The sequence below is a fragment of the Mytilus californianus genome, unplaced genomic scaffold (assembly GCF_021869535.1).
Source record: "Mytilus californianus isolate M0D057914Y unplaced genomic scaffold, xbMytCali1.0.p SCAF_18, whole genome shotgun sequence".
NCBI lineage: Eukaryota > Metazoa > Mollusca > Bivalvia > Mytilida > Mytilidae > Mytilus > Mytilus californianus.
The window spans coordinates 7,876,064-7,896,820 of record NW_026262666.1 but is presented as its reverse complement, the minus strand read 5'-3'; the positions used below and the strand labels follow the sequence as shown (position 1 = coordinate 7,896,820).

At 31.1% G+C, this 20,757-nt stretch overlaps 1 protein-coding gene across 1 annotated transcript in view; it reads left to right on the top strand.

Annotated features, from left to right (window-relative positions):
- Positions 1–4,852: 4,852 nt before the first annotated feature.
- The window catches only part of LOC127726802 (tenascin-like), an 81,720-nt gene continuing 65,815 nt past the window's right edge, over positions 4,853–20,757 (top strand). The window contains exons 1-5 of the mRNA XM_052234256.1: positions 4,853–4,943; positions 12,826–12,953; positions 13,443–13,539; positions 17,810–17,974; positions 18,817–18,981. Coding sequence (XP_052090216.1) covers positions 4,853–4,943; positions 12,826–12,953; positions 13,443–13,539; positions 17,810–17,974; positions 18,817–18,981 — 646 coding nt within the window. The remainder of the gene's footprint in view (positions 4,944–12,825; positions 12,954–13,442; positions 13,540–17,809; positions 17,975–18,816; positions 18,982–20,757) is intronic.

Sequence of the window (20,757 nt, the reverse complement as noted above, 5' to 3'; positions counted from 1 at the left end):
ATACATTTGTTCTGCCTCTAACTTAGTTGACATAAGAAGTAGCGACACCATTTCACTTGTCATAAACTGTAAGTAAAATTTCCTCTTTCAATTTGCATTTAAGATTTTTGGGGTACAATTCAAAGTGTTAGTCGTTCAATTCAAAGAAGAGAACATGAAACTATTCCTAAAGAACTAAATAACAAACTCTATTCGATTTCCACGATGTCATGAACGAGTTCAAAGAACTGACTTATAACACAAAATTTCGACTGAACCTATGGAATATATTTTTCTACCTAAAATTACCGATAAATATAGCGATAAAAGTACTGTTTCTTTTTAGTGAAGTATTTGGCATATTACCAATCGCAAAACACCCATTATCTTGTCGTACCATTATTACTGATTTTTTTTCCCAATGACCATGGCTTTGATTCGTTTGGATGTTGCTGTTCTTAACTTTTGATGAAAACCAAAATAGGACTACCATGTTGACACACATTGAATACAAAAAGTAAACAAAGAAACAAAGAATCGTTTGCATGGACATTGTTGTCTGCTACCAAAAATATATTTTAAGTAATATTGATGTTTCAACCATTAAATATGTTTATCTATTATACACTGATATCAAAATAATAGAACGAATCAATAATATGGATTAAGAATTTAACAATTAATTCACAAGCACATTCAAATCTCTACATGTTGTACTGTCGCGAAGTATTCGTTGGCTTGGTATTGATTGCCATGGACCGAATCTACAACTTAAAGACAGTCCAAAATGACGAATTCAGAAAAAAAATAGTAACGTCTTCATTATAGTGTTGGAACCATTTTTTTCTAAATCAGAAACGTTCAAAATGGAAGTGATTTTTAGTCACTAGATTCCCGACTGTATCTAAACAGCAAACTGTTCTTTTTAATTGTTGGAAAAATTGTCTAGTTGCGGCAAACAATTTATTTAATTGAACAAAGGTGTGTGATTATACTATTAGAAGTCACTGGTTTACAATGTTTTCAAAACATGTAGGAAATATTACACTAATCACAGAGATATAAATTTGTAGTTTAAGATGTTTTATAATTAGATCGACCCTTTTTGTTTGATTTTTTTATGCTTTATAAAATTATATTCAACAGTTCCTCCAAATGTACACATTCCACAGTCATCCTATGATGGAATAACTGGACAGTCTGTTACTTTGGTTTGTATAGTGACATCTCAACTACCTCTCACAGACGTCACTTGGAAGAAAAACGTTAGTGGTACTGTATCGACGATTGATCCAGACGACAGTGCTAGCTTATATAGTGGCGGGAATGTTGAATCACCATCTCTAATCATATTAAACGTAACACAGAATGATACAGGAACTTACATGTGTTCTGCTTCCAATAAAGTTGGCACAAGAGGTAGCGACATCATTACTCTTGTTATACACAGTGAGTAAAATTTCCTCTAAAATTTAGTTTACGATATTTGGGATTGAATTAAACAGGTCAGGTCAACATTAGATATAAGAGAACATAAATCTTCTCCAAAATAACTAGTTTAACAACACTATCAATTCAATTTCTGTTATCTCGTATTCGTGTTCACAGAACTGAACTGATTTATAACACAGAACTTCGAAAGTGAACATATAGAATACATGTTCCTACCAAAAATTACCGATTACTATAAAGACAAAAATTAATGTTATAGTAGTGAAGTCGTTAAGCGATTGAAGTCAATGGGTCAGTTGATCAATTTCAATTAGAGAACATTTCATGATACCTCAAAAAAATAGTTTTCCAACAATCTCAAGTTGATTTCCACGATGTCTTAAAACGAGCTCAAAGAATTGACTTATAAAACCGAGAGTATCTTGTCTTGTCATCATTTCCTTTGACAATGAATAATAAGAGATGACTACCCTGTTGAATCATATGGTCTGCCTTTTTGTGTGATATCTTGTGATGTATGCAATTACGTGCACTACCAATCTAAGATGCTTTTCTACAGGCACAATCACATTCTGCCTGTTTCTCATTGCTACTGAAACGTGTGTGCAGTCTTTCAATCTAATAATACAGTAATAGTCGTCTGTAATTTCAGCGATTGTTTTACTTTCCCGATTGTGAACTTGTTTACTGATCTAACATAAGGAGATGTTGTATAATTGCCATTGAGGAAACTATCCAGTAGAGGCCAAATTAAATCGATTAAAGCAACAACTACAGACCATTAGACGGTGATCAACAATGCACAAAACACATACTATCTAGTACGCCATACAAGTTCCAGTAATGGCTTAATATGAAACAATTCAAACGGATTTGATAATTATCTAAAATCAAATATAACAGAAAGCTTGACTTTTGTTTTTCATGTCAGAGTCGCACCATGTCTTGCTTTTATGTGGATGCCAGTAACAATCATTTTTTAATCGGAAGCGTTCAGAACAAGCATCTTGATCAGCAAATACGTCAGGCTATTTTGTATAAATGGCAGTGAAGTTACTTGTTTCCGCGTACCTAAGGTATCTCCCGAAGTATTAATATTCCATTGATCAGTTTTTGATATTATGTATTGATCAGTGAGTTCTTAACGCATTGTAGATTTCAAATATGCATTCATAAAAAACGTAAATTTCTAAATGCATAAGAAGATTCATAAATGACGTATATCCACGATTTATTAAATAATTAAATTCAGACATCTTTCTTAATTACTCTTCTCCTGCCCCCAACAAAATCAAAACAAAACAAAATAAATATGTCTGTTATCAAACTAAATGGTTGATTTGTAACATACAACACGTGTGCGCAATCTTTATTTTTAGAGAAAATTCTTTATTGTATCCAAATCATTAAGAAATTTACTGTTGTTCCACTATTGTCTTCTCGTTCCCTTATTCACCGACATTTGGTTTGTATGCAGTGACTTGTATCACTTAAGTGCAAAAGGCAAAACCTTTATCGAAGAAAATGAGCGTGGAAGGAAGATATTATTAATCGATTCTGAACATAAATCATTAAAAAAACAAATAAAATATCATTTGTGATGACAAGGTTACATCACTTAATATTGGAACGCATGAAAAATACAACCTAATACAAACAATACATATCACTGTGTTTCCTCATTCATTATACCTGTGGCTCAACTAATTATTCATGCATTTGTAGTGTTTATTTATTGAAGTCATGGCGTACAAATTATGGCGCCAAAACAGGAAAGTTTATCATCTCCCATTGCTTTCGATCAACAATCTACGAATGACTTTTTTTTTGTCACCTATAAGATATGGATTAGAAGTCAATGGAAAATGTGAAATCACTAAGTTATGAGTGTATACATGCATTGGTTCAATAAGTTCCTCAAAATTATAAACTGAAAGCAAACTGACAATGTTCTGGCAAAAATGGAAAACGACCAAAAGGTAAACAGTATACAAAACACAACCCAGAAACAAAAGCCTTCGAAACATGGATGATATGACTGTAAAATAGTGTGTGTTAATCAATTTTAGGTATCCCTAATGTTCATGTTCACCAACTGCTATATAATGCTACCTTTGGCAGTACTGTGACTTTGGACTGTTCGGTGAACACAACGACCTCTGCTTCAATAACCGAAGTTTACTGGCAGAAATGGGACGAGTGTCAAATAAAAATCATCTCATCTACAACAACATCTTCGTCTGCTAAGTACAGTGGTAGTACCGTAAATACACCGTCCCTTACAATATTCAACGCTGAGGGACTTGATGTATCATCTTATACATGTGTTGCATCAAATATTGCTGGAACGGGTTACAGTTCAGCTTCATTTCTAAATGTATCAGCAGGTAAAATTTATGTATAGCAGTTATTGACTTTTGTATATATTTTACTTGTTTATGGACATTTATTTACCAAGTAAACAAATAGATACAACTAAATACACCAATCATTATTATTGACGATGTTCTTTGGTTAAAGGGACATTAGTTGTCATATTTATGTTCGTTGATTTGATGGCCATTGTTATATTATAGTTCGTTTCTGTGTGTGTTACATTTTAATGTTGTGTTTTTGTTGTGTCGTTGTTCTCCTCTTATATTTGATGCGTTTCCCTCAGTTTTAGTTTGTAACCCGGATTGGTTTTGATCTCTTTCGATTTATGAGTTTCGAACAGCGGTTTACTACTGTTGCCTTTATTTGACTCAAGATAATATATTTGATTATTTACATATTTAAACGTATGTGCAAATTACAAAAAATAGTTTAAAATGAACAATTTACGTGGCATGGACTTAATAATATTTACTAGCATTACATGTGCATTATAGTCTAGACGCCATCTAGTTACTTATTGGGGTGACCTCCGAAGACTGCCGACGGTCATGTTACCCGATATAAACATAAGTATAGATATGAAAAGCTATCAAACATTTGCCGTTGGATTTTAAAAGGTCTTTTTGATTTCAAACTATAGGTTAAAACAATATGTTAATCATCGTTTGTGCCTGTAAGATAATTTGTGTGGATCAAATCAATCACCCACATGGTTAAATTTCGATGTTGACTTTCTTTTAAGTTACATAGCTGAACACGCCTAGTTAATGCGCAACCAATCTCTAAATAATAGTTAAAATATTGATTCATTAAGGTCGAATTATCCACTTGCAAGCGAATAATTCATCAGTGATGGTTCTTAGCTTATTTTGACAAACTGGAACCAAACTGACTGCTTATAGCGAATTATTATTTCACTCTTTCACTTTCATTATTGATTGAACAAACAACAATCATATTTGTTTTTTGTTATATCTCGTAGCTAGTGCCCATTTATGACACAAATAAGCATAATATTTAAACATAATTCATTTGGCATAACCAGATGTGCAAAGATACTACAAAAACTAGTCCAAAAGAAGATCTTAAGTTAAGTATCAAAATCGGTACTACAGATAAAGAAGACAAAGCTGACAGTAAAGCACAATTTTGTTTAATGGCCACAACCTTAATCCTTAAAAGCAAATAACTGAAACATTTGATAATTTCAAACTGTAATAACTTTGATTCGACAGCCATTCACTAGCCTTAAAACATCAGCAGCTTTTTAATATGTACCAATATGTTCATGAATTCGAGAAGATAGATTAAAAGGAAAATGGTGTTTATTTTTCTGGATTACACATGTTACATGATGAATGATATTGATAGAAATAGCTGTTACTATCAATATTTATAAGTTCCTGCAAATAGAATCATACTTCCATAAACATCTACCAGAAATATTATAAAATTAGGCTAACCTTTTAACTTGGTTTCTTTAGTAATAAATTGTTTAGCCTACATAGATCTAATTTAAATGAAATGTCATGCAAATCCCATCTTTTTGAAGAATTTAAAAGATACGTCAACAATACTGGTAAATACGTTTATTAGTAGATTTTCCATGATAAATTCCTATTTTCTTATTTAAATCAATAGCTAAAAGAGATCTTTAATTGCACAGTATGTTTCAAGTTTTCATCGAGGTTTGTATGGCTACTTTTTACACTTAGTTTAAAATAAGTTTCAGAAAAACTGAATGTCCTGCTAGATCCTGATTTTGTGTTTTTGGCATTTTATTAAAGTACCGAGGCCAAAAATAAAATATGTGAGTTTACTGTCACATGCTGAAAAAAAAGGTTCGGTAGGTCGATTTTTTTACGGGTTGGGATTCAATTGTTGTTTCTTGACACAACCAATTGCCTACATACAGACAAACAAAAGACTGTTTCGAATACTACAGGCAATTACACAAAAGAGCTGACATATACATGTATATTTCCGAACCAACAAGATGCCATTGAACATGCATACCATGATTTATTTCGGAACTTGCTATGCAATATATACTCTAAATTTTACGTTTGTAAAATCGAGAATTTTCAAAACCTCAGGAATTATTAAAATATTAGTTTCATTAGGTTCTTTGAGAGAGATAAAAGTAAATTGTCTAACACTGAACAATGTCACTATTTCTACGACAATGTAGGATTAACCTCAAAATTATTTGGAGACTTTACTTTACATGAATCATTGCTTTTCAAAAGAAAATCGTCACTATCGTGATATCAATTGAATTCATCAATGAAAGTTCTTGAATTGTTAAACAATTGCCTTGTTGTTTAATACGATAAATACCAATAACGGTGACGGAAAAGGCGGGAATTTCCGGAATTTCAGAAAATTGCCGATAAAAAAGTTAGGGTCGTTCGGTTGACCGTAAACACACATATTTGTTTATGGCTCCATCTGATGATTTAAGTCCAAATTCAACTTTTTTTTTAATAAGTCTATTGTTGTATTGTTACACTGCTGTTCCAAGTAATGGTAACGGTAGAGGGCTTACAAACATATTTAGCTTAGTCAAAATCTTAACATAATTATCTAATTCATTTGGTCTATATGCAAGTGTTTGTAGTTATTTACCTACTAATTGCTTCTCGTCCTTGATATTTCACACAATCATGATGACAAAACAACCCCAAAAAATCTTTAAAATCATCAGACTAAAGAATAACAAGGCTATAATCTCGATTCACTTAAATGAAAATATGATCCCTTTGGAATATTACTATTAAGATATTTAAAGCAATTATGAAAAGTTTATTACTTACGTAAATTAAAAGCAGACGAAAACATTTAATGTCAAGGTTGTTAATCCTATATACTGTCATGACATGAACAGAATGGAAACTCCCAAACGTACATTAAACAACGTGTTTTCCTTTATGGTATGGTTTGTGGTTTAAAGACTGGGAGGTTTGCCTTACAGTTCCAAATTTTGGGATCGCAGTTGATGATCTTATCAAAATCAGACAAAAATGAGAAAAAGCTAATACATATGGCCGAACATCTTATGGACTACTCAATTAACAGAATAGGATAAACGAAATATACGAAATAACATGCTTTTTACAAATCAAAGACACGGAAGATTTGAGTAAAACAAGCTATGACTTAATATCAATATATGTTTTATACGGTTAATTAAGGTGATAGCAGTTAACTGATGCATTAAATCTTCTCAATTGATTAAGAGAAGACAAAGCAAGATAAAAAAAAATAAAAAAATGGAGGATCGCGTTAACTTCAAAAGAAGCGAAACCCGGTGAGTCGACAGAGTAAACATCCCCTGCTATGCGTGCAACATCTGCCGTGCGAATCTACACTCAGTTAAATATCAAAATCACGAATGGAACTAGCTTTTAAGATAATAAAACGACTATACTGATATCTAAAGATAAAAGACCGGTAAACATGTCGCTTGTGAGTTGAAACACAGACACATCGATCGTATCGGTTAACTTATTTGTGCTGGTGATCATTTAAAAACAGTCCTTCTAATTTAATTCCAAACTCCAAAATTTCGTTCGTTGACCATTTTTACAAGTAAACGTTGTTCACATCGGATTAGCCCTTGTTCGTTCGTCTTTGGTGGGTAGTTATATCATTAGCAGTCTGTGTTTTCGATAGACGTTTTATGCTTTCTATCAATCTGATGAGTTAAGCCCTTTTCAACTGATTTTTACAGTTTGTTCTCATGTCGTACTGTTACACCACTGTCCCATAATAGAGGAGAGTTTGAGCACACACAAACATGTTTTACCCCGCCATGTTCTGTATGTGCCTGTCCCAAGTCAGCTGGAGCCTGACGTTTAGTGGTTGGACTTCGGAAGATAGTTGTGTCATTGGCAATCATACCATATCTTAATTTTAATACATATAACATCTTCTTATGTGTATACAATACAATGAGTTTTGATTTAGTGCTAGCATAAATATCTTTTTTTAGGTATTCCAATTTGCCTTTTGGACTTCATATGAATAATGTTTTAATACAATTACAAACATACGTATTTAACAATTTAACAAATATCTCTTATTACAGATAACGCAATATTATTATAAAATTTAATTTTGGATGTAATAAGTCTTTTGATTGGCTGAAAGTGTTTTGTCTATTAGCTCATAGACATAATTTTGTTATGTGGCTTAAGTAGTCAGTTTTAAGCATTAATCCCTTCTATCCTGAAAATTGATTTCAAAACCAGTGTACTATGTTATTTCTTTGGAATCGAATACTAGTGATTTATTGGTTTTTCTTTGTTCAAATCTGATTGTAAACGTAAAACATGCAGAACAATATGCAATAAGTAGATTTTGAGAGGTTGTTCTACAAGTTATACCATTGAAGTTTAAATTTGCACTAAGCATGAGTGAAGAGCAATAACTGAACCGTTTGAAGTCACTACAAAGTAGTTTATAAAGGTTATTCATCTTCGGATACACTGAGTCATTTTGCACTTGCAGGAAAAGTCAAATTCAGCACCTATGGTATACAGCAGGAATATTCAAAATACATATATATATATTGACATTTTGTTTATATGTTTATGCATGTGTTATTTTACACTCTTTTTTAACGAAAGCAACTTTTTTTATTCAAGAAATTCCTGATATATAAATACCTAAGTAGACCAGGTTGCATACTTAGGGACCCTGTATTTTTAACAGCCTCACTTGACTAGGGAATATATCAAATGAGTTTGATATCCCAATAACCAGTAAAATTGTTTTTTTTACCTGATAAGCATCATCGCAATGCATAATCATTATCGAAAAAATAAACGGTTCTCTGACTACCATTTATTGTGTTAACATTGACAATTATATATGTGATTGATACAAATAATATTCATAATATGAATTGAAAATTATTGAGATGTGATTGACAAAGTATATATAGATATTAAATCTAGAATTTACCCTTGTATGGATTTAAAAAAAGTTAAGAACGTGTGGTAAGTACTAAAGTAGTATGAAGCATGATAGATGTGGTAATTTTCTAATATACTTAATACAGTATATATGCACAGACATAAATTCAGATATCGATCACAGTTAAAAATATTTGGAGTTTTCTTTCTGCCAAAAATATCTAAATATTTTTTTACAAGTTTATTCTAAGATAAAATAAGTTAAGATAATAACATATGAAATCGAACACACCTTTTGGCTTAGAGCAGTGTAACTCATTATCTTTTCTTATATTTGTTCGATAAAGAGTTAAGCTTTCGCTCTGCACATATGCTTTACATTCTATCGTAACAAGAGCAGTTTTAATTTGTTCTTCATGCGCAATTGCAGAAAATCTGTACAGACTGCACATTCAGTTTGATTTTATCGAATTTATATTTATTACGTATTTCCATTTAAACCATTTGAAATAAAATACTATTGCGTCAACAATTATATTATATGGATTATCTTTGTAGGTTTCTAATAGAAAATCTTTTTCAACAAATGTCTCGTTATTTTTTAAGTTGCAAAGTTTCTGATAGCTGTTTCTGTCAATGGTTTACCATTGTTGCATTGATAACGTAAATGCTCAAATGTTTTATCATCGACATTTTTCGTTTGACATGTGTTGAAGTCTGTTTTCGGTATTTTCTATCCTATGTTTAGCCATTAAAATTCTTTAACTTTTCTTTTAATATATGTTCTACTGAGATTTAATCGAATGTTTTCCAAATGTATATGCTCGCTATACAAATTTCCCCAAATTTGTTTGACACTTAGGGATCTAGGTTCTGTTTAGATACTCAGAGATGTTTTAATGTTGAATCTTTAATCTTAATGATTTTGTTATCTGGATTTAAAATTCAAGTTCTCAGAAATTTAGATTTTTCAAAGTGCATTGAACAGCGTAGGTTTGTTTTTAAATTTACAGGAGTGATTGTGGTATGCAATAGTTCATTCGTGATATTTCAGAAAATACATTTACGTTTTTTTTTGGTTGTTGGTATATTTTATTGCATGATTTAAATTCTCTGATAAATTGTCCCAAATATCACCAATAGTTTTTATTTGACTTAAAAAAAAAAAAAGAACATAAGTATTTGCCCTCAGATTAAATATTTCATTTTACAAATACTAGCAGTTTCTCACATCTATTTTGTTTAACGTAGCCTGTCAATTTTGACCAAGATTGTAAAGAGCTTTTATGATAATGTGGTAGGGTTTGATATCAAATCCTGAAAGGTCAGAACACCTACAAAGAACAAGTTTATCGGCAAATTTCTTATCATATTTGTGTACCAAAATGTACCTTTTAACTAGATAATGGCTTGTGTAATATCGAATATAACGAGTTTGTATTATCTCTTTTCTATCCAACTATCGAAATTTACCTTCCCCATTCCCCCTTTTTAACACCCAAACAAAAAATCTTTCGGTCTACTTGATTTACTTTACCATCCAAAATAAATTTCCATTTTATCTTATTAAAATCTTTTTTTTTTTTTATTATTTCAGGTAAATCTATTATTTCGAACTCATAATCACACACGGACATTATCACATTTTTAACAATTGGGATTTTTCCAGATTATATCAATTTTCCACATTCCAGATATGTACACTATGTTGTACCTTTTCTAATATTGATGTCCAATGTTATAATCAATAATATAATGTTGTATCTGCATTCAATCCTGTCAAAGGCTTTTTGTTGGTCTAAAAAGACAATATCTACATTATTAATATATTCTTTAATAGTCTGTATCAACCTATGTGATTCAGTTATATGTCTGCATTTTACAAACCCTTTTGTAGGGGATTTTAGAAGGACTATTTTAATCTTTCTGCTTGTATTTGTACTATAATTTTGTAATGCGAATGCAGCAGTGTAAACGGGAGCCAGTTTTGTATGTTTTCGCTTTTCCCGCCCTTAAAAAGTAATGTTAAAACTTTCTCACATAGTGATTCTTACAATTTTTTTTATTTAATATTTCTTGCAATTACGTACAAAATTCTTTTTATAAAATATTCCAGAAAATTTTAAAAACAAAAAATGGAAATGACCCCGCCCAGAGCATAATTATTTGTTTTTGTATAATTGTTCAAACTTTCTTTATTTCCTTTGCGGTAATATCACCATGTAAATTTTTTTTGGTTTTTTATGTTTTTTATGTGGCTTGTTAAATCTTGAGCTCTTCAAAATGCCATCCCCCAGAGCTGAATTAATTCGAAAAAAAAACTGAACTGGTTTATTGAGTATTTCGTCTATAATGTATTTAAAATTGCTAGTTTCTGTTTTCATTCTACTCCATAATTCAATTTTACGGTTTTACTGTTCGAGATGGAAAATTTAGTTTGACGATTTTCCCTTTCTTCCGCCCATTTGACACGCGGTCTTTTTTTTAACCTTTGATTTGATCTCATATAGTTTAATTAGTGACATCTGATTTTCGTCCCCAGACGTGATGCTATTTAATTTGAGCCTCTCTAATTTTTGTTCAAGGTTACAAATATAACATTTTTCACTATATCTGATTAAGGTTTTAATTACTTCCATTGTTTATTTTGTGAAATTCAACCAATCTTGAATTTTTTCAAACCTATTTTTCATTTTCCAAGTTATCTACCTAATTTTGAAAGCATTCTTAAATTCTTCACTCTTTGTTGTTAACTTGTCATAATAAAAACGGAATTCTTCTGAACCAATATCATCACGACAAAATTGGTTTCTAACATGTTTTTGTCAAGTGTACAGTTTAAATTCCCAACCAAAATATTGTTATGATCTACAATATCATTGGTAAAATTACCAAACAAATATTAGTATTAAACGATTCAAAAAGCCGTTTTCTCTCAATACCGTTATTGTTGCCAGATACATTTGATATATGATAGTTCGCCCTTTTAGCGTTATTGTTGCATTTTATTATTCGACCGTTTTACGAGTTAGGATAATCAAACACAACATCGCCGGGACAATTTTTTTTTTTTTGTAAAATAGAGACACCCATCTTCCATTCATTTTACCACTGTAATATATCATTAACTGTTCATTTTTTTCATGTAGACAAATTAAAGCATATGTTTGTAAACTAAAAAAGGTGGAAACTAAATTACGTTTCTTTTTATCACGTGAGCAGTTTGCATTCAAAGTTATGATTAGGGTAGACATTCTTTATTTAGTATTTATTTTAACGTATAAGATTTGATTTACATTTTAACATCGCTATGACTCGTTGATTTAATGTAAACGAAACACCATAAACAATCACTTTCAACACTTCCGTTTTAGATTAACTTTAAGTTTTACGAGTCATTAGCCAATTCTAACAATCATTAAACTCTATAAGTGAGCAAATTTCAAATTGTCTATCTTAAAGAATAACAATACAAAAATAGCAATTCATATGGAAGAACTGTAGGCTAATATTGAAAAATAAGCTGTTATAATTATTCAAAAACTGCAGTTTTTGTTTAAGTAAAACTAAAAAAAATGTCTGATTCATCAGGGTAACCTTGCTTGCTTTGTTTAATATCTTTTCTCTGTAGATATTGCCGTCAGCGACATTTGATTAATTTGCGCTTGGTGTCCCCAGAACAAGGGGTTTGCTGGATTTGTGACAACGTAGAAATTCACGTAATTTGACTCGAACTGTTTGAGCTCCTACAATTGTTATACGAACTCCACTTTCATCTGTTTTTTTTATAAAGCGCCTTAATCAGGGTACCATTTTTTGTGAAACTGTGTTCTACAACAATGTACATGATGTAGTTCAGCATTTCATCTTTGAAAAGCGTAAATTTACATTTATAGCTATTTCATTTACTATTTGAATATGGTTATTGTCCCCTTCCCCTAATGATACCACACAGTTCAATATCCGCATAAGTAAATGCGTGTTTTACTTTAACTATGTCTTGTGTTGCATAAGCATTCACCTGATCACAATATTTTACTCTTAATTCACGTTGAATACTGGTAATCCCTTTATTAATTAATTATTTTTTTTATCACAGCTGCTTTTCCAAGAGATTGTAGTGCTCTTGATCCTCTATCCGTATCAGGGGTATACAGAATATATCCAGCAGCATTAGTTGAATTCGATGTCTATTGTGACATGGATACGATGTGTGGAGGATGGACCGTGAGTGATAAGAAAAAAAAAATATACTTGATTCGATTTATATTTAAGGATGTTAGCAACTCTTGTTTTTGACATTTTGTCACATATCCAGAATCTTCTTGTTTTATCCATGTTATGCAATACATAAAATAGTCCCTTAACTCCCACTTTTTTAATTATCTAAAAGGAAGTGAATAAATAAACATTAACAGAAATAATGAATCTTGTCATTCCAATCGCGTAAACATTTCTTTATTTCAACATGTTCAATGAATGACAAATGATAACATATTTATCGTGTTCTGTAGATATAGGTTGTCAATAATATCAGTAGTGATTGAAACTCATTGTGAATGTCATTAACATTATATTAATCATAACATAATTATTATCGTCGTGTTTCCACAGCACACTACATGTGGAGTTATGATTTGAAATTGATATCGTCATATCAAACTTATTGTACTTATAACTTAATTAAACTACTTGAAAATATCTAAATTACTGCAGGTGTTCCAACAGAGAATTGACGGAACGCACAACTTCTTTACAGATTGGAATGCGTATAAAACAGGTTTTGGAGATCTGAACGAGGAATTCTGGCTTGGTATGTTTTGAACATATTTGATAAAAGTGAAATGAGAAACAACATTCAACCCGTATATAAATTAATTAATTAATTTATTTATTTTTAGAAAGTAAGGTATGTTGAAGTGCTGTAAGAGTGTCACAAGAGTACAATATCAAATTATATACATATTCTGTATTTACTAAAGGATGATTGATTGATTGATTGATTCGTTAATGGTTGATGTTTGAATGTTTTAAACGCAACTATCTCCACACTTTACTACGCTATAGCGGCCAGAAGTTGTTGGTGGGTGAAGCCTAGAAAATCCGGAAATTCTTTCAATTAAGATTGGGATCGAACACACTTTTCCACGAGCCAGGTTTAAATTCAAACTAGCCATGAATCTCAAAATTTTAAATATTCAGAAAAAAAGTCTAATTATGTAGATTTTATGTGTTATACTCATTGTAAAGGGGCAGTATTTCCTATTGGAAATTGGAAGAGGTGCGTATGCGCAAATGAACAAATATTGCGGTTCAAATATATAAAAAAGATCTTGACATTTATCGGTTTATTTAGGTTTGAGAGAATAATTTTTGGCAATTGAATGTTTTAAATTAGAACATGACTTTACAATAACACTTAATGCACCAACGGACCCTTAATAAAAACAACGTATTGTCTCCTTGCCTTTAAAAAGTAACATACCGTTATCCCTAACTAAATGATCAAAGCGAGATTAATCGTATCATAAATTATTTTAAATAAAATTAACCACAACATTCTGAAAATTTAACGAATAATCATGTATACATCGATATCAGGGAAACAGAAACAACTCCAACTAAGACAATTGTAAGTAGTGACAGGATGAATTGTAAAAGCAGATTGCTATTTTTAGCCAAAATCTTATGGAGATGTTGCATTATAGATTTACGCTGAAGTCAACTGTTGACACAGAGATATGCTTGTCTTTATGTAATTTTGAGAGTATAATGAACATTTTGCCATAAAAATGGCAATACTTTTAAATGTTAACTATGCAAAACGTTATATATACATGAAACATAACTGAACTTGCAGGGCAATATAACATTCATGGAAAAGAAACATACAAGTCCTAATACAATTCCATACCAAATATTATTGACCTACCACTAGTGGTTTCCTGACACTTATCTAATCTCAATCTTAAAAATGTTAAATGTAAACTAAGGTAAACCGCTTCCGGTATGTTTTGCTTTTTGTTTTTCGTTTTTTTGTTAGATGTTTTTTATTCATATCGACCTGATGAGTTTTTATAGTTTGTTCTTATGTTGTACTGTTACACCACTGTCCCAGGTTAGAGAAGGGTTTGGCGCCAGCAAACTAGTTTAACCTTGCCACATTATGTATGCGTGTGTCCCAAGGCAGAAGTTTGTACTTCAGTGGTTGTCGTTGGTTCATGTCTGACATAGCTGTTTTTCGCAAATTGTTTTGTTATAAATTGGGCTGTTAGTTTTTGTCAGTTAAATTGTTTTATATTTGTCATGTCGGGGCCTTCTATAGCCGACTATACGGTATTGGTTTAATCATTGCTGAAGGCCGTACGGTTGTCTTACAATTGCTTACATTCACTTCATTTTAACTTTGATTGATAGTTGTCTCATTGGTAATAATACCACATCTCCTTATTTTCATAAGCAAACGTTTCAAATTCAATAGACCATGACTGTGGGGTTAGGCCAAATTATCTCCATAAAAATGAGATGCGTTAATTATAAAACAACTGCATACCTAATACCATTGGCCTACTACTAATGTTTTTTTTTCTTCTTAAATCGACCGAATCACAAACAAATACATCGTTGCCGCCGTCGCCGTCGGACGTAGAAAGCTTATTATAAGTCTTTTCTTTTGATTTCGTCGAGGCAGGACAAGAATTTAAAATAAAAAAAAAATGTCAAAGAGTGCTCAGACCCAGTAAAACATGTAAAACTTATATAATAAAACACTTTTAATCTGGCAGGTAAACAAAACCATTTAATCATCAATTGCATAAACAGAGTAATCAGTTATTCGATACTTACACGATTTATAACGAACCTTTATTAAATTATCCGTTTTTAAGTTTAGAAATTATTCAGAAACTAAGGTTAAAACTCTCTCAAGCAACGTTGACCTTCAATGGATTTGACCATTATCTTTAGGTCCTTTTTGGTCATTTAACTTTCAAACTATTTCGTGCATTTTTGTTCTTTTACATCCCTGGCTTTCAAATATTCAACTGTGAGCGATCCGGTTGAAGGTAGGTCAGAAAAGCGCTTCGGACGCATGACATTCGTGCTGTTTTCTTTTTCTTCATAACGTTGAAAACATATGAAAAACATTTGGTGTCGCTAGTCTATTAACATTCAAATGGTAGCATTTCCTTTTGGCAAATATGTGATAAAATACAAACACACTGTGGGTATCAAATGTTCGTTGAAAAAATGATTTTGTTGTTTTTCAAAATGTTGCATACGAAACTATGGAAAATGTAAACTTCGTTAAACATTAAACATTTTAATTCGTGGTTCACCTTTACCTACGAAATCCACAAAAATTGGTATCCCACGAAGAATGGTGAGTCCACAGTGCATGTATTTTACAGAATAAAAGTCTAAAACGTTGCAGTTTAAAAATTATTTTGACAGTTGATTGCTTCTTACGTTAATGTAGTCAATTGTGTAAATGGATGACTATCTTCAGTATTTGTTAAAAAAGAAATAATAACGGACGAAATAAAACTAAACAACAAGTAGTGTTTATGCAATAGTAGTATAAAGCAATCTAATACCTGTGAAACACAGGAAAGGATCTGAAGATATGCTTATGATACTAGGAGTTTTTTTCACACTTCAGCAAGAATAATGAATGGAGAGTACTTAGTTTTATTATACTTCATGTCAAAATGCTAGATTTTAATTGGTTGATACGAGGGAGATAATTTACTCTATCCCATTGCAATACTCAATCACCCTTCTCGGAGACGCTTGATCAAGTGTGTGCTTTATTAAATGTAGAATGTTGGTATATACAAGACGTCATAGATTATTACTTTCAATTGAAATTTAATAGACAGTAATAACAGAACATTCAGTATAATAAATTAAATAACACATATTTGAGATGGTGATAGACCAGCTTGTTACCCATCGACAGACATTGTCAACATTGGCTTCGCCTGAATGATTTATCTAGGTAACAATCTACTCTATCACCCATTTCAGCTATGTGTTATTCATATAATGTTATACGTTCTCAATTAAAAGCGTCATATCTTTGATGATTTTTTTATACGATACATGTACATATATAGTTTTATACAACACTAGCAGAAAACAAAACATCTGTCTATACGATACATATATAGTTTTATACAACACTAGCAGAAAACAAAACATCTGTCTATACGATACATATATAGTTTCATACAACACTAGCAGAAAACAAAACATCTGTCTATACGATACATATATAGTTTCATACAACACTAGCAGAAAACAAAACATCTGTCTATACGATACATATATAGTTTCATACAACACTAGCAGAAAACAAAACATCTGTCTATACGATACATATATAGTTTCATACAACACTAGCAGAAAACAAAACATCTGTCTATACGATACATATATAGTTTTATACAACACTAGCAGAAAACAAAACATCTGTCTATACGATACATATATAGTTTCATACAACACTAGCAGAAAACAAAACATCTGTCTATACGATACATATATAGTTTCATACAACACTAGCAGAAAACAAAACATCTGTCTATACGATACATATATAGTTTCATACAACACTAGCAGAAAACAAAACATCTGTCTATACGATACATATATAGTTTTATACAACACTAGCAGAAAACAAAACATCTGTCTATACGATACATATATAGTTTTATACAACACTAGCAGAAAACAAAACATCTGTCTATACGATACATATATAGTTTCATACAACACTAGCAGAAAACAAAACGTCTGTCTATACGATACATATATAGTTTCATACAACACTAGCAGAAAACAAAACATCTGTCTATACGATACATATATAGTTTTATACAACACTAGCAGAAAACAAAACATCTGTCTAAGCATATGATAAAGGGAATACTAGTATCGTATTACTTTTGTTAATAAGACACTCGTATAAACTTGAGACATCTTTACAATTCATGTATTTGGTACTTGAACGGTATTGAAATGTAAATAAAATTATTTGCATAAAAAATATGTGGTAAATCAATTTTTTTGTCTTTCACTAGGGAATGATTATTTACATTCTATAACGTCATCTGGTCAACACAGACTACGTGTGGAACTTGAGGCCTATGATGGATCAACTGCATATGCTGAATATAGCACATTTAATATCGATGACTCCAAGTCGGATTATATTCTAAATATCAGTGGATATTCTGGAAATGCCGGTATGTAAAGGAATGTACAAAGCGTAAAACAATGAATGAACCAATTGTAATTTCAATGTATTTTCGCATCATTATGCAGTTGTTTATACAATGCATAATTGTTTTCAACTTTACATTACTTTACATTACGAAATAAGTAATGAAGGATTTGTTTGTTTTAAATTAACTTATAGTTATTTCGAAGAAAGACTCAAAACTATAAATTTTTGACGGTCACTATAAGAAGTTAGTTTATTAATACGATGGTGCCAATTCCCCCAAGTAAAGGTAATTTGGTTATTCTATTATATCCTTTTTGGTAGCTCCTTATTAACGTTTTTACATATTATTACATCAAATGTTTAAGTTTGAGCCTTCCTGAGAATACACGAAGAAAAGCCCTTTTCCAGCACACGATGCATTGCGTATTAATTTCATTACAACATGCGACACCAACAACACATGTCTGTCTTACATCTTTTAGAAACAAACATGTCAACAACGTAACAGTTAAGGTATTGGAATATCCCAGTAAAATTGTTTATTATTACGAACATATCAATCAAAAACTTTTTCGTGTCATGCTTACAAAACAAATTACATTGTTTATAAGTTAACATCTTAAAGTTTAAAAGCAAGTATTGATATATTCTTTTAAAAAATGAATAAGACATTTTTTGTTCTCCCATTTTCTTTAACTCGGATCTTGTGTTGAAGATTGAAAAGTTTTGCATCGATCGAGTTATATCTAGCTATCTTGAATGCAATGTGTATAATGAAGAAGAAAAATGTCTTACATTAACATGATAAATAGTAACAACTGCCGACATTTAAATAAAAATTTTGTTTCTTTTTTAATCTAGGGGATAGTTTTGATTACCATAACGGGATGAAATTTTCTACTTCGGACAAAGATAACGATATTGCGTCCTGGAATTGCGCCACTTCTTCCGTTGGTGCATGGTGGTACGCTAATTGTCACAGTTCAAATCTAAACGGGCGTTATGGAATTGTTGATGACCACACTGGTATTGTGTGGCGTGCATTTAAAGACTTTTTGTCGCTTAAAGCTACTAAAATGATGATAAAAAGATACTACTGACATCACATGATAGCTGTACTCTTAATTTGTTTTATTATATAACATGTTTGTGTTAGCAACGATACTTAGTTATGTTTTTCATAAGACAACACCAATAAAACTGAAACCAGTTAGGTTTAACGGTATGCAGTTACAAACCAAAGACCTTGACAATAATTTGAAGGAGAAAATAATGGTGTAGATATAACCCTTTTTGTATAGGGGCATTTTTCAAAGGTCAAAACATAGGATTTTGCGGCATATTTGCAACATCTTTATGCTTCGAACCTCTAGGTGTTTAATTTATACTAAAATTCTGTACTACCCATCCCTTTACTTTGAGTCTTCCTGAGAATTGATGTTAATCCTATCCAACTGTCTTTATACTGGTCAAATTACAAAGTTGTGTCGCTATGAAATAATACATAAATACATATCAGGGAGCCAGTAGTAAACAAAACAAAACATCTTTAGATATTGAAGCGTTGTTTGTAAATTAGCGGTAATTTTTTCTTTCGATTTTATTATTGTATGCACTGCTTTTTGTGCTCTCTAAACGTTTTAAATTAATTTGTCTTTTTTTTTGTTTACATTAATGAAAAAGTAAGACAATTTTCATTTTTAATCAATTCGGCTGGTCGCCTTAGAGGCAAAAGCATCCTGCGATCCAGTTAAGGTAAATAAAAAGCAGTAGTAGTTTAACGATGTTCAAATCTATTAGATTAAAAAAAAAAAGATACAATTTGAAATAGAAAAAAATGAAGAATCGCATAAACTTGAAAAGGGATGAGACCTGGTACGTCGGTAGAGTAATCGTCTCCGCTAGGTGATTCATTCACAGTCAAATTATAATTGTTTTTTTAGAACAAAGACTGACATAAATTAGAACTAATAACATCATTTATAGATACAAACTACTTTTTTATGTCCAACATATGGTTTTAGAGGTTTTTGGTATGTCTGTTATTCCGTTTGTCCGTTCCCGTAAAGTGTTATGGAAAAGATAGTTTACCAAGATTATTAACCCATATTTAATAATATCAATTTGAAACTTAAAACACATGTCCATCTTGATGTGAACTTTTCAATTGTATGATAAATGAGTGTGTCTTTCCCAATTTCACGGTTAACTGAACATATAAATAACCAGACGATGGAGCATTGTGCTTTTATAACACCCATTATAATTCTTTAAAAATCATTGCTGCCATGCCAGCGCATTCATTCATCTTGGTCATATTAATCTAGGATGCATCTTCTTGAAACGATCACTAGTGTTTCCAGTATATATTCAATTCTTTCGCGTTTGTTGACGTCATGTAGTTATGTTTAATGCAGTTTTTCATATTTCTGTTTATAAATGGAGTTTTAAGATTTCACCTTCGAGATTGGTTTGCATCATGTTCATAACTACGTTTATCAGAGGCTGTTATCGTAAGGGGTATAAATCATCAACAAAAGTTGTATTCTCAAGTTAATTTTATGTTTTTTTCGTTTTCGTGTTTTCCTAATGAAAATACATTCTTATTTTTGTTACATGTCTGTCACTTGTATTTCATACGATGATTAATATATTGTGAAATGTTGTGTATTTTGGTAATTTTAACTTCAAATTCAATACCGTATTCATAAAATATAATCAGTGTAATTAGAAAGATATGTTTCATTATTTTTTTTTTTATTTCTAAAATTCAATAGCATATTTATGTTAATATTAAATGTA